General features: G+C 50.6%; 1 protein-coding gene across 7 annotated transcripts in view; it reads left to right on the top strand.

The window, feature by feature from the left end:
* Positions 1-12,649, top strand: part of TRIO (trio Rho guanine nucleotide exchange factor) — a 376,037-nt gene extending 363,388 nt beyond the window's left edge. For 5 of the 7 annotated variants that reach the window (XM_035291759.3, XM_035291760.3, XM_054252326.2 and 2 more), the window contains 6 exons: positions 73-235; positions 503-624; positions 4,750-4,828; positions 6,786-6,986; positions 9,561-9,699; positions 10,328-12,649. In XM_035291759.3, the coding sequence (XP_035147650.2) occupies positions 73-235; positions 503-624; positions 4,750-4,828; positions 6,786-6,986; positions 9,561-9,699; positions 10,328-10,870 (1,247 nt within the window). In that variant the 3' untranslated portion in view covers positions 10,871-12,649. Of the gene's footprint in view, positions 1-72; positions 625-4,749; positions 4,829-6,785; positions 6,987-9,560; positions 9,700-10,327 lie in introns of all 7 variants that reach the window. The other 2 variants (XR_013532357.1, XR_013532356.1) reach the window with 2 other exon arrangements.
* Positions 12,650-13,355: the final 706 nt, after the last annotated feature.

Below are 13,355 nucleotides of genomic sequence, written 5' to 3'. Positions count from 1 at the left end.
TCCGGGACATGTGAGTGGGTTTGGAGGAAGAGCCAGGGCTGATGGGCCTTTAACGACTCCTTTCCTGTGCAGTTCCCCCAGAATTCGTCATTCCATTGAGTGAGGTCACTTGTGAGACAGGGGAGACCGTTGTTCTTAGATGTCGAGTCTGTGGCCGCCCCAAAGCCTCAATTACCTGGAAGGGCCCTGAACACAACACCTTGAACAACGATGGTCACTACAGCATCTCCTACAGGTGAGGGAGGCCCACTCCTGGTGAGTTTCACTGGCTGGGAGCACCATCTTGTCACTCGGCAACTGGAAATACCTCCTTCACGGATGGATTTCTTTGGCCGCCTCGGCACTCTGCCTCTTCCATGAGACCACATTTCACGCCTGGGTGTTCATCTCCTCATCAGCACCTGAGCACCTGCCTTCCCTTGATCCTGAAGGAGGGAGGCCAGCGCTGACCGCCACTTGCTCAGCTTTTCTCACACCCAGTGTGTTCCCATCTGTGCTGCAGTGACCTGGGAGAGGCCACTCTGAAGATTGTGGGTGTGACCACGGAAGATGACGGCATCTACACGTGCACTGCTGTCAATGACATGGGTTCAGCCTCATCTTCGGCCAGCCTGAGGGTCCTAGGTAAGCGCTGTGCAGCAAGGATTCTATGGGAGCTGGTGGGGCACGTCTTCCAGGAGTTTCCTGATGTCCTGAGTCTCCCCTCACACTCCGAGTGGCCTGAAAGATAGAATAATAAGGCATTCATGGAGCTTCAACAGGGAGTTGCAAGTAGCAGACCAGAGTGTATGGGATGTCACAAGAGAGTGACCTCTCAGCACCTTATGCAAGGTTGGGGGAGACACCAGGGCTCCGGTTGCTGGGAGGAGGATGGGGGCCTGCCTGGTGAGGGCCTCTGGCTGCCCACCATGGGGCAGCAGGGCCCCCCACGACCAGCCTCTGAGGTGGAGCAGGGTGCTTCCTGTGCTCTCAGTACTCAGAACACTCTCTCCTAGCCAGCTACCCAGCTGAATCTGGATGTGGTCTAGGTGGGTCTTGTAGAATGAAAATGGGAAAAGCAGAAAAGGAGATGTGGGTGAGCCCCGGGCCTGTGCAGGCTCTGTGCCAGTGTGAGACCCTAACAGCAACCCTTATGGGTGGATACAGCCCTCCTCACCCCATCCATGAGGAGCCAGGCCCAGGGCAGCTTAGCAGCTTGTCCAGAGCATCTGGCTAGGAGGCATCTATCATGGGGCCTGCTTGCTCTGGTCTGAAGAGCTTGTTTTCTCTCCTTAGCTAAATCACAAGCTCCATGGGGCAGAACCCATATCTCTTTTTGTTGTTTTTGAGATGGAGTCTCACTCTGTTGCCAGGCTGGAGTACAGTGGCACGATTTTGGCTCATTGCAACCTCTGTCTCCCGGGTTCAAGCAGTTCCCTACCTCAGCCTCCCAAGTAGCTAGGATTACAGGCGCACGCCACCACGCCCAGCAAATTTTTGTATTTTTAGTAGAGATGGGGTTTCAGCATCTTGGTCAGGCTGGTCTTGAACTTCTGACCTCGTGATCCACCCACCTCAGCCTCCCAAAATGCTGGAATTACAGGCGTGAGCCACTGCGCCCAACCAGAACCCATATCTTAGGGCTTTCAGAATGTCCGGTAGTTCGGCTGATAGAGATATCTGCTGAGAAAGCAGCAGGTGCAGACTGCTCTCTGCTAGCATCTTGCAGAACGCTGGCCATGCAGTACTGGGCACTGACGGTTCCTGTCCATCCTCCAGTTCTGCCACAAATGGAGCTGCTTCCCAGAGGGCAAATAATACCCCAAATAAAAGATAAATTGAGTCCTGGAGCACCCTGTGTGTAGACAATAAGCAGAATTTGTCTTAGAAGTTTCGTCCCAAATATCTTAATTTCCTATTTTAAAATCATTAAATCAGAAGACATGTTCTGCTTTTTTGGATCCTGGAACAAGAAATTAAAAAATCTAGAATTTGGCAGTAAACAATAAAAAGTAAAGATTTTATAATTTTTAAGTAACACAAATTACACAGGTGATTTTGTTTTTTAATCACTATTGAAAGCTAAGGGAGTGTAGAAAGATAGAAGACTATTCAGCCAGGCATGGTGGCTCACACCTTTAATCCCAGCACTTTGGGAGGCTGAGGCGGGCGGATCACGAGGTTAAGAGATCAAAAAATTAGCCGGGCGTGCTAGCACACACCTGTAGTCTCAGCTACTCAGAAGGCTGAGAATCGCTTGAACCCGGAAGGCGGAGGTTGCAGTGAGCTGAGATTGCACCGACACGCTCCAGCCTGGGTGATAGAATGAGAATCCATCTCAAAAAAAAAAAAAACTATTCATACCCTGGAAATGTGAATGGGAAAATAATGCAAGTGTGTGGCTATTTGTATCACACAAATTCAGCTGCACCCCTAAAGGTCTTCAGAAGAATCATCTTATGTGGGCTATTCCAAATTGTTCTCTGAGAGAAGCCATTTTGTTTGCAGGCATCGATAGTTTTGTGTTTTGCCTTAAATCTACCCATGGCTTCCCTCCTGTCTGTCTGAGGCTGTTCCTCTCCCACGAGCTGTCTGGGGTGTGTGCCCTTGTTCTGTCTGGCCCTTGCAGAGCCCCAGTTCTCAGATGCTCAGAAAGCAAAAGGTTTTCGTCAAGATCTGGCTCAAGGCAAGGAGCTGGTCAGAGTCTGGGCTATGAGAGGGAGTCCTGAGACTGAAGGATCGGCCCTGCACCCTGAGGACATGTGCAGGCCCCCAAACTGTGTCCAAATGAATCATGCAGAGAGAGCCCTGCTGAGCCACCAGCCAGAGCTGAGGTTTCTGTTGATGAGAAAAGGGGGCTGGGCGCAGTACTTTGTACTCACGAGCCCAGCACTTTGGGAGGCCAAGGTGGGTAGATGGCTTGAGCCCAGGAGTTGGAAACTAGTCTGGGCAACTTTGCAAAACCCCATCTCTACAAAAATAGAAAAAAACTGGCTGGGTGTGGTGGCGCATGCGTGTGGTCCCAACTACTCTGGAGGCTGAGGTGGGAGGATCACTTGCCACCTGGGAGGTTGAGGTGGCAGTGAGTTGAGATTGCATCACTGTACTACAGCCTGGGTGACAGAGCAAGACTCTGCCTCAAAAAAAAGGAAAAGGAAGGAAGGTGTGTTTTAGAGGAGCAAGGGAACAGCTGCCCACTGTGATGCTCTGTCTCTGTCTCTGGGTCTGGTTGGAGTCACCATTTTTATTTGGTCCACTTTTCTGTATATTTGTAATGCTTGAATACAAAATGTTTATTTTTAAAAGACTTTCAGTTTAAAAAAAGAAAAAAAATACTTTTATGTAAATGAAAGTCCAGTATTTCTTCATGTAAGTTGGCAGGTGTTTGAAATCTGCCTACTGAAATAATAATTTTATTTTTATTAATGATTCTCTATCAGTACTTCTTCACCTACACAGTCAGAATTAGCCTTACCATTTATAAAGCACTTTACATGGGTGCAAATGTGCCAGCATTAACAAAAAAGACTGCAGAATAAAATGCAGCATTTAGTTTAAGTGATTGAAGTGAAGTTGTTGCTTCTCAGGTGTCCTTCAGTGAAGATTTAAGGCTTTGTGTGTGCCAGGCACTCTTCTGGTTTCTGGGAGGCTACAGAGGTGGATCATACATGGGTTCACTTATGGTCATATAGTGGTCAGCAGCCCCCCTGTGACAACAGTGGTAGCTGGCAGCACACAGCACCCACAGGGACCACCCACTGCTGTGCGAGATGATTTCCAGCCATGAGTGAGTCGGGGAAGGCAGGTGGAGGAGGTGGCCTCTACCCCAGGGAGCAGGATCAGACAAGTCAGCTTGGATATGGTTTAAGGAAATGCATTCCCAGTGGCAACCTGGGCAGAGGGGAGGAAGCCCAGGTGAGGATCGGGATGGGCAGATGCTTGCCCTGGGCTGGACTGCAGGTCTGGTGAGCAGGCCGAAAGAGGAAGTAAGTGGGGAGAGGAGGCTGGATTAGTCGGGGCAGGAGTGCCAGGTTCCTGAGGAGAGCTTGGGATCACAGTGGCAGCTGTGCTTCCAGGGGCTGCCTGGCAGCAGGGCCATGCAGGGCTCCCCCACTTAGTGCTGCTTTTCACAGGCAGGCTCTAGAAAGGATGCTTTCTGTTCCTGTGGACATGTATACTGGGTTCATTACTGACAGGTAATTTACAGTTGGCACTTTGATAATAAAATTCTATTTGTGCTTTTAGTGTATTTGTGATTTTATTAACCATGTAAAGCCCTATGAAAGTTAAGTAAATGCCATGGACTCTTGATCTCTCGTGACTGTGAAAGACATGGGGAGGAGGGACCAGCCTAGCTTCGAGGCGGTGTGGCCAGGTGAACAGGGAGGACCGTCACCGGTAGCATGCCGTCCAATAGAAGTAAAAAGAAGCCACATATGCAAGTAGAGATTTTTCTAGTAAACACATTTTACAAATAAAAGTAAAAGCAGTTTTTACCAACATGTATTTATCAGATACCTCCAGAGTATTTGATTTCAGCGGGAAATCAGTATCTGAGAAATTGTTAATGAAGTGTTTGGCGTTCTGCCTTCACACTAAGCCCCAGCATCTGTGTGTCCTTTATGCTCTCAGCACATTTCCACTCACTCGAGCCATGTGGCAGGCCCAGCAGCCACGCGCCGCTGTGGTGAGGGACGTGCGTGGTGACAGCCTTCCCACCCAAGAAGTTCCGTGGGAAACAAGCTCAGGCAGGTGCTGTTCTTCTTGCAGGTCCAGGGACGGATGGGATCATGGTGACCTGGAAAGACAACTTTGACTCCTTCTACAGTGAAGTGGCTGAGCTTGGCAGGTATGACGTGCCACCCGGAATGCCTTCCGAAGGAGCAGAGGATAGGATGCACACACCAGAGAGTTCATGGATGAAGCTAAGCAGTGTTATCTTTTTTTTTTTTTTTTTTTTTTTTTTTTGAGATGGAGTCTTAGTCTGTCACCCAGGCTGAAGTGCAGTGGCGGGATCTGGGCTCACTGCAACCTCCGCCTCCTGGGTTCAAGCGGTTCTCCTGCCTCAACCTCCTGAGTAGCTGGGATTTCAGGCACACACCACCATGCCCGGCTAATTTTTGTATTTTTAGTGGAGACAGGGTTTCTCCATGTTGATCAGGCTGGTCTCAAACTCCTGACCTTGTGATCCGCCCGCCTCTGCCTCACAAAGTGCTGGATTACAGGTGTGAGCCACTACGCCCAGCCACAGCAGTGTTATCTTGCCAACAATTGGAATTTGTGTCTTGCATTCGAATTGTAACTCTCATTGCCTTTTGATGCTAAACACTGAAGAAGTAAGGAAGCTGTTTTCCACTCAGGTTCCAGCAGACAGGGCCAAATGCCACAAGCCCCGTCAATGGGGAGAAGTTGCTTCCCTCTGTGCATGTAGAATAATGGTAGCTCTGTGCCAGCCTTGTGAGAGTTCAGGAGTCATTCAAAGGCTTCTTGTAGTTCTTCATCCTCTTGTGTCCTTCATGTTTCACTTGTGCGTGGAGGCTTCAAGCAGTGACAGTACAATTGGATGGAGTATCAGGGTTCTCTTGCAAAAGCTTAAGAGAGAGCTTCCCCCATCCAGGGAGCTCTTTCTCTTCACAAGGGGCAGGCGAGCTGGGGGTGGCCCAGCAGCACTACCAGGCAGCCCAGCTCCTCCTGGCCCTGCCTCCGGGCACATAACACACACTCAAATCCAGGTGTTGTGTCCCATGTGGCAGGAAGAGCGAGAACAAAGGAGCGTGACAGCTTTCCTTTGTCCCTTTCTAAGAACTCCCCCGGAAACTCCAGCCAGCAGCACCCTCTGGCGTTCATTCCTGAGGCCATAACTGGTCACGAGGCTCCTGCTGATGTCTCTGTCAGTTGCCTGTGGCTGCATAGAAAGTCACACCAGCGCCTGTCTTAGGACAGTGGTGACATGTGCTTCTTCCAGTGTGGTGGGCAGATGGGGCTGTTCTCTTGGCCTCTCCTGGCCTGGTCAGCTGGCACCACCATGCCCCATACATGTCAGAGGCCTTGTCTGGGATGCTGGTCTCTTTCTGCATAGACTTTCACCCTGGAGGTCCCCATGAGGATAGTGGCATCCCAGAACAGCAGGAGCGTCAAGGCCTCTGAAGGCCCAGCCTGAGAAATCAACGACCAATGTCCTCCACATCCTGTGTGCCCGAGCCGGCCGCGGGCAGCCCTGATTCAAGGGAAGGAGCAGCCCCTGCCTCTGGGTGGGAGACAAGGCAAAGTCGTGGCCTTTACCCACACAGCCGGCCCCCGCCCAGGCCCCTGCCCAAGGTCCAAGTTCTCGTCAAGATCATGTTGCGAAGTGGTCAAGTCCTCAGGAGTGGGCCATGGGTGCAGCTCCAGGGTCCTCATGCTGCCCCACACTGACACCCACGGGGACGAGGCTGAGGCAGTGACCACAGCAGATGCCCCCTGCAAACATGCCAGGAAGGGTGGCTGACAGGAGGCGCAAGCAGACATCAGCTTCTGCTTAGACATCTCTCCCTGTCACTCCCACCACACACATTGCCAGGGAAGCAGCCGCCGATGTGGGGAGACCAAGGCTGCCTGGGAGCGAGGACCAGCAGAATCGCGTGGCTGTGGACAAGGGCAGATTTGAGGGACATTCATGGTGCCACAGCCACATGGAGTGGCTGGGAGAGCAGGGCCTGCAGACAGGGCTGGGCCACCACATATCCTGTCCATTTTGGATAACGGAGCCTTTCTCTGTGCCCTGCCTCAGCAGCCTCTGCAAATGGTCTTCTGTACATATTTCACAGGGGCAGGTTCTCTGTCGTGAAGAAATGTGATCAGAAAGGAACCAAGCGAGCAGTGGCCACTAAGTTTGTGAACAAAAAGTTGATGAAGCGTGACCAGGTCACCCATGAGCTTGGCATCCTGCAGAGCCTCCAGCACCCGCTGCTTATTGGCCTCCTTGACACCTTTGAGACCCCCACCAGCTACGTCCTGGTCTTGGAAATGTGCGTAACACCTGACCTTCCCTTCTCCCAGGCCTCTGCCTCGACTTCAGGGGGTTTGGTTGTTCCTGTTTGTTCTCTAAGAAGGAGGGAAACTGAGTTTTTAGAATTAAACCCAAAACTAAAACACATCTTCACTTTCAGAGCCCGCAGTTCTTAGCCTTCCAGTAACGGCAGAAAGCAGTGTGGTCTTCAGCAGGGCTGCTTGATGAGGGGCAGTCACTTCTGGGGTGGAATGCCCGACTTGCTCAGCCAACCCAGAGGACCTTCCCCATTTCAGAAAGTCCCAAGAAGCCAGGCTGTCTGATGCTGAACCCCAGCCCCCATTAGCGGCTGGAGGCTGCCCTGATACCCCGAGCCTGTACAGGGTCCTGCTGGTCCCTCACTGGCTACTCACCCTGGATCAGTGCTGTCCCTCAGGCCTCCTGCCAGGTGAAGGCCAGTTGGATAGGAGGGGAAGATGCACCTCCCCACAGAATGTCCTCCACAGAGGGGGCGCCAGAACACCAACCAGAGTTGCCCCACTGGCACCTGTTGTACTTACTGGGCTCCTATGTGAGATCAGAAAATGATTCAGTCATATAAAGAGTTTGAAACCTGTGTCCCAGAGGAGTGGTTCTCATCTGGGGATGGGTTTGTGAGGAAATGTCAGGAGAGGTCAGGCTGAGAGTGCAACTGGCAGGTAGTGGCCAGAGGCCAGGAATGCCGCCTAGCCTCCTACAAGGCAGGGAGACCCCCGCTGATTCATCCGCCCCAAACGTCAGGGCATGAGGCCCCCAGCTTGGAGCAGTCTAACGTCTGTGGAACATCTGTGCATTTACCTTTGAAAATGTCGACTCCTCCTTTTTGGGGGGAGTCATTTTATACACTTACTTGTATTTACAACTTTTCCATGGGGAAGGGTAAAACCTTTTGCCCTGGTTTGGAAATTTCTTTAGTGGGAAGGATAGGATTAACAGGGTGCCCCCATGGGGTTGTGTAGGGGTGGACTCGAGCTCAGGGCCCCTCGCCCACAGGAACTCCCTCCAGGCCCTGTACCTGATGTCATCGTTATTGTCATTTTTAACTTGAAGAAATTACAGATGCCTCCTGCCACACACTTCCTAGGGCCAGGCTGCTACAGGGTCCCTGGTGGCCCCACATGCAGCCTTACCACCTTCCTTGGGCAGCCCAGGTGCCCTGGGTGACAGTGGATGCTCAGGAAGGCCTCCCACCCATGGCCGCATGGCTAAAACCTCCCCCAGAACATGAGGACCTGCTCCCAGCCCCTCTCCCAAGAATAGAAAATACATCGTGCGGCAGAAGGGCAGACGGCAGGGGGCTCCCGAGGCTGAGCAGTGTATACGGAGAGGAAGTCCACTGGCCGGACCTGGCCACACCTGGCCTGGTCTCAGTCCCCGCCCTCCCCTTCATTGGCACATTTCTCACCTTGGATATCCTTAAAAGTCTCATCGCCTTCAGAGGAGGGTCGTGGGGCCGAAATGGGGTGATGTGTGTGAAGGAGCTGACATCCAAGCCGAGGTCTGGCCTGGGAGCCTCAGGACCCAGGAGGGCTCCTTTCTGGCTCCAGATGCTGGTGACACAGCCACTGTTCACATTCCCCCAGGAGTTTTAACAAGACTGTGGCTTGAGTGCTTGTCACAGATTCTGACAGGGCCTTCGTTTCTGCACTGACATTTCAGTGCTTTGAGCCATCATTTCTTCTCACTGGAAAACAGCATGGTTTGGCCTCACCATCCTGTTAAGAGGATCCGTTTCAGGAGAGATTACTCCTAGATTCTCACTGGCTACTCCCCATTACTAGACAGGCAGCGATCTTCCTGCAAGTTTCTGTTTTGCAAAGAGCGCAGCATAGGCCGGTGTCGAGAGAGCCCGGGGCCCGACCACCCCAGTCCAATCCTGGCTTCTCCACTCTGGAGCTGCGGGACCGTGGGGAAGTTTTCTGCTTTCTCTGTGCCTCACTGTCCTCATGTGTCAGATGGGTACAGTAAGACCGCGTCCCACAGAGTCATGGGATTGAATGAGTTGTTAGAAGGCATTGAGTGCCTGGCTCTTGGTGGTGCTGTGTAAGTGTTTTTTTTAGTATGAACAGCAATTTCAGAGGAGGAAGCCTTCTGAGTCCAACACTGAGCACATGCTGTGTCACCTCCTGGCCAGCCTTCGGTTACATGGTCTCAGTCAGTCTTCCCGTGGCCATTTTACAGGTGAGGAAACTACAGCTCCGAGAAGCCTGGCTTCATGCCTTCCTTCAGCAGATACCATAGGATCCCTGCTGTGCCTGGCACTGCCGGCAGCCGGGCCACGCCATCCCCCACAACAGGCAGGTTTGGGTCCTTGACTGTGCTGCTCTACCCCCAGCTTCCCTCTTAAGATGGAGACACCCTGTTCCCCACCCACATCTTCCCAACAGAGCTTCACAGAAGCTACCTTCCTTGTCTAGTCATGCATTAGAGACACAGCCCTGAGATCCTGTTGAAACATTCATAACGGGACAGGTCCGACCTGTTTACTTCTTACCAGCCTGAAGAGGTCTTTACAGCAAAGCACATCCTAACAGTCACTTGTTCCTGCCTCTAGGGCTGACCAGGGTCGCCTCCTGGACTGCGTGGTGCGATGGGGAAGTCTCACTGAAGGGAAGATCAGAGCGCACCTGGGGGAGGTTCTGGAAGCTGTCCGGTACCTGCACAACTGCAGGATAGCACACCTGGACCTAAAGGTTGGTGAGGCCGGGGCAGGTGAAGCGGGGTCTGAGCATGCCAGCTTAGCCATGTGGGACACGGAGCCCTCTCTTAGCCTGTCCTCTGAAGCCAGGCCAGGAGCCCCCAAGTGACTAAGGACAGAAAGGGTGGGTGGGGCAGCGTGGACACTGATGGCTAATCTGTTTCTAAGCATTTGTGTCCAGGGATACACGTGGTCAGGAACATGCTGGGTAAAACGCTAGAGACCTTCTAGCCTTTCATGACTTTTAGAAAGTCCCCATGAGTTTTGCCCAGTGGGTGTTTGGGGGTACAGTGGTAACTTAGGCAGGAAAGAGAATATTCCCCTCAGTGCTGGGAGGGAAAATAAACAACCAGCTTCATAAAGCCACCTGGTTTCATACGCTACTTGGGACTTAGTTCTCCAGAGAGAGCTCCTCTGTGTGGAACTGGGTCCCAGCTCTGCTGGGTCATTTCTTCCTCCTCATCCTGGGCTGTGAGCTGAGGGGTCCGGCTTGCTTTGCACATGAATGGCTTGTCCTAGTTGACATCATGGATTCCTTCCACCTCACCATAGAGTAATTGATCATCATGAGTAAGCTTAAGATTGGACTGGTGTGAAAATGACAGTTGTCCTCTGTCTTCCAGCCTGAGAATATCCTGGTGGATCAGAGTTTAGCCAAGCCAACCATCAAACTGGCTGACTTTGGAGATGCCGTTCAACTCAACACGACCTACTACGTCCACCAGTTACTGGGGAACCCTGAATTTGCGGCCCCTGAAATCATCCTCGGGAACCCTGTCTCCCTGACCTCGGATACATGGAGTGTTGGAGTGCTCACATACGTACTTCTTAGTGGCGTGTCCCCCTTCCTGGATGACAGCGTAGAAGAGACCTGCCTGAACATTTGCCGCTTAGACTTTAGCTTCCCAGATGACTACTTTAAAGGAGTTAGCCAGAAGGCCAAGGAGTTCGTGTGCTTCCTCCTGCAGGAGGACCCCGCCAAGCGTCCCTCGGCTGCGCTGGCCCTCCAGGAGCAGTGGCTGCAGGCGGGCAATGGCAGGAGCACGGGCGTCCTCGACACGTCCAGACTGACATCCTTCATTGAGCGGCGCAAACACCAGAATGATGTTCGACCTATCCGTAGCATTAAAAACTTCCTACAGAGCAGGCTTCTGCCTAGAGTTTGACCTATCCAGAAGTTCTTTCTCATTCTCTTTCACCTGCCAATCAGCTGTTAATTTGAATTTTCAAGAGAAAACAAGCAAACAGAACTGATCAGCTGCCGGTATGTTCATCGTGTGAAATTGCATTCCAAGTGAGCTGTGCTCAGCAGTGCTTGGACACAGAGCTGCGAGCTGCGCTGGGGTGGAGGACCGTCACTTACACTCTGCCCAAGGCAGAGGTCGCATTGCTGTATCACAGTATTTTATTCAGGTTTCTGCAAAAAATAAAAAGATACTTTTTTAAACAAACATGAATAGAATTTTGCAAATTTAATGTTTTCAAGATTTATCCAAGGAAACAAAATGCCTATGTTCTACCACTGGTGTAACGAACAAAGCAAAGATACTGTGCGTCTCAGGAAGACGCACCCAGGTGGCGGCCACTCCCACGGCCTTGTCTAGGGCTCAGAGTCCACTCTGCTCTGAGCTTTTCCAGGCGCCTCTTCTGTGTGCATCTCACACCAGATGTGGCTTCTGAAACGTGCATTCAACCTCACACTTTTGCATAAAATAGAATGAATCGTTTTGCTCTGATGAAATGTAGGCCTTACTTGTATATAAGACTGTTCCTGCCTTCGGTCTGTCGTATCCCCACCTGTCTCCTCTACCTACCCCCACCCACTGCCTGGGGCTTCCTCTGGGGGTCTGAGGGTCTGCCCATCAAATGAAGACATCAGGTTGGGTCCTGCCCCACTGCCCCTTCCCCTGTTCCTGCCCCAAGCCGTCAATCAGATTGTTGAGCAGTACACAGTCAGATGAAAATACTGTAAATGCACTCATTGGGGGTTTTTTGGTTTTACTTCATATCATGTGCAATGTTGTGGCTTTAACATTTTATGCAACTATTTATGAAGACCTCTGTTGTACCTGTAATAAATATATAGAAAAAGCACATACTTCGTATGGTGAGCTTTATGGTTTTGTGTGTGTGTTGGGGTTGGCGGGTGGGTGGGTAGGGTCGTAGCCCTGTGCCATCAGTTCCAGGAGACTTAACTCTTCATGAAATTTGTTGGTTTTGAGGACTGTAAAAAGTGATTTCATACTCTGAATATAAAACTGGATAATAGGGTAATGTTTTAAAGTTTATTATGCTATTATTCAGAATGCCAAAGTATTTTTTTTCCCAAAATCAGTCTGGACATTTACTACTTTTTAGACTTTTTGACGTTCAACTTTCTGTACAAAAATTGGCTGGGTTTTGAGCTTTTGGTAAGAAATAAAAGCCAATTAAGCACTGGCCGCCCCGCGGCTATTACCCAATGCCCGAGTCACTGTGGCAGCATTCATGCTGGTGCGGGGAGTCCTTTCAACTCAAGGAGGCTGGATCTCTGGGCACCCTTGAAGTTTTCTGGATGTCTTTTTATCTTTCTCGTGTGAACTGCACTACAAAAGAGACCAGCCTGCTTCCCAAGCCAGCCGGACACCTGAGTCTTGAGCCATAAACTGGCATAGTTAAGCTTTGCAGCTTCCAATGTGTTTTATTTATTCTTTTGTTGGGTTTTTGTTTCTTCTTGTAAAATTGTACAGAAACTTTTTAAAAGAAATTGGATTCAAAACTGGATGTGTATTCGTAACCTCATAATTTTTATTTGTGTATTGTTTCTTTTATTTCAGTTAAATTTTTACATTATTTTGCATGTATATTTCTTTGTACAGAGACCTTACATGTTTACACAGTATGATGTGATGTAAATATTTTATTTTGCCATCAGTTATTTTAAAAAATTAAACATATTTGCCTGATTTTTGTGTTAGGCTTTTTATTTACATTGGTCACTGTTGAATCGGAGAGACAGATGGCTGAGGGAGAGACTGACAGAGGCTTCTCGTGCGTGGGAGGTGGCAGAATGTACTAGATTGAGAACCCTCTGTACACACTCAAATGGGAGTTGCTCAGCCTCCTGCAGAGTAGTTCACAGACACCACACTCAAGACCCTGGTACGTGCCAGGATATCGACTGACCGTGCACAGTGGGGCTATTGCTTGTCTTGGTTAGAATAGCTAAACCACCCCATTTGCTGATGACCATAGAATTGGAGCAAGGGAAGAGCTTTCTCTTCCTGGCCTCAGAAAAGCAAAGGTAATGTCCAGATACATTCAAGGAAACGAAACAGTTTCATTTGGTTAAGAACCACCCCCAGGGGTGGCCATGCCTTGGTCTTGGTCCTGGGCCCACCCAGCCCTGCGGGACTTGTAGCCAAACACCTCCACAGCTCTGCCAGCCCAGCTGCTGACAGCAGGTTATTTTTCCCAATGACCATATCGTCTCGATTCCAGCTTTCCTTCTGGGCTGATGACTTCTGTTGTTCAACACACCATAAAGAAGAGGAGTTCTTTCTCGGCTGTTTGCTGAAACACTGAATAGAAGACTGATGTGAAAGGACATTTGTGCAGTCTGTAAGTCAGGACCTGGGTAGCTAACTCCCTGAGATGTGTGCCTGCCCAAGT

Source organism: Callithrix jacchus, chromosome 2 (genome assembly GCF_049354715.1).
Source record: "Callithrix jacchus isolate 240 chromosome 2, calJac240_pri, whole genome shotgun sequence".
NCBI lineage: Eukaryota > Metazoa > Chordata > Mammalia > Primates > Cebidae > Callithrix > Callithrix jacchus.
This window is presented reverse-complemented; position numbering and strand designations above follow the sequence as displayed.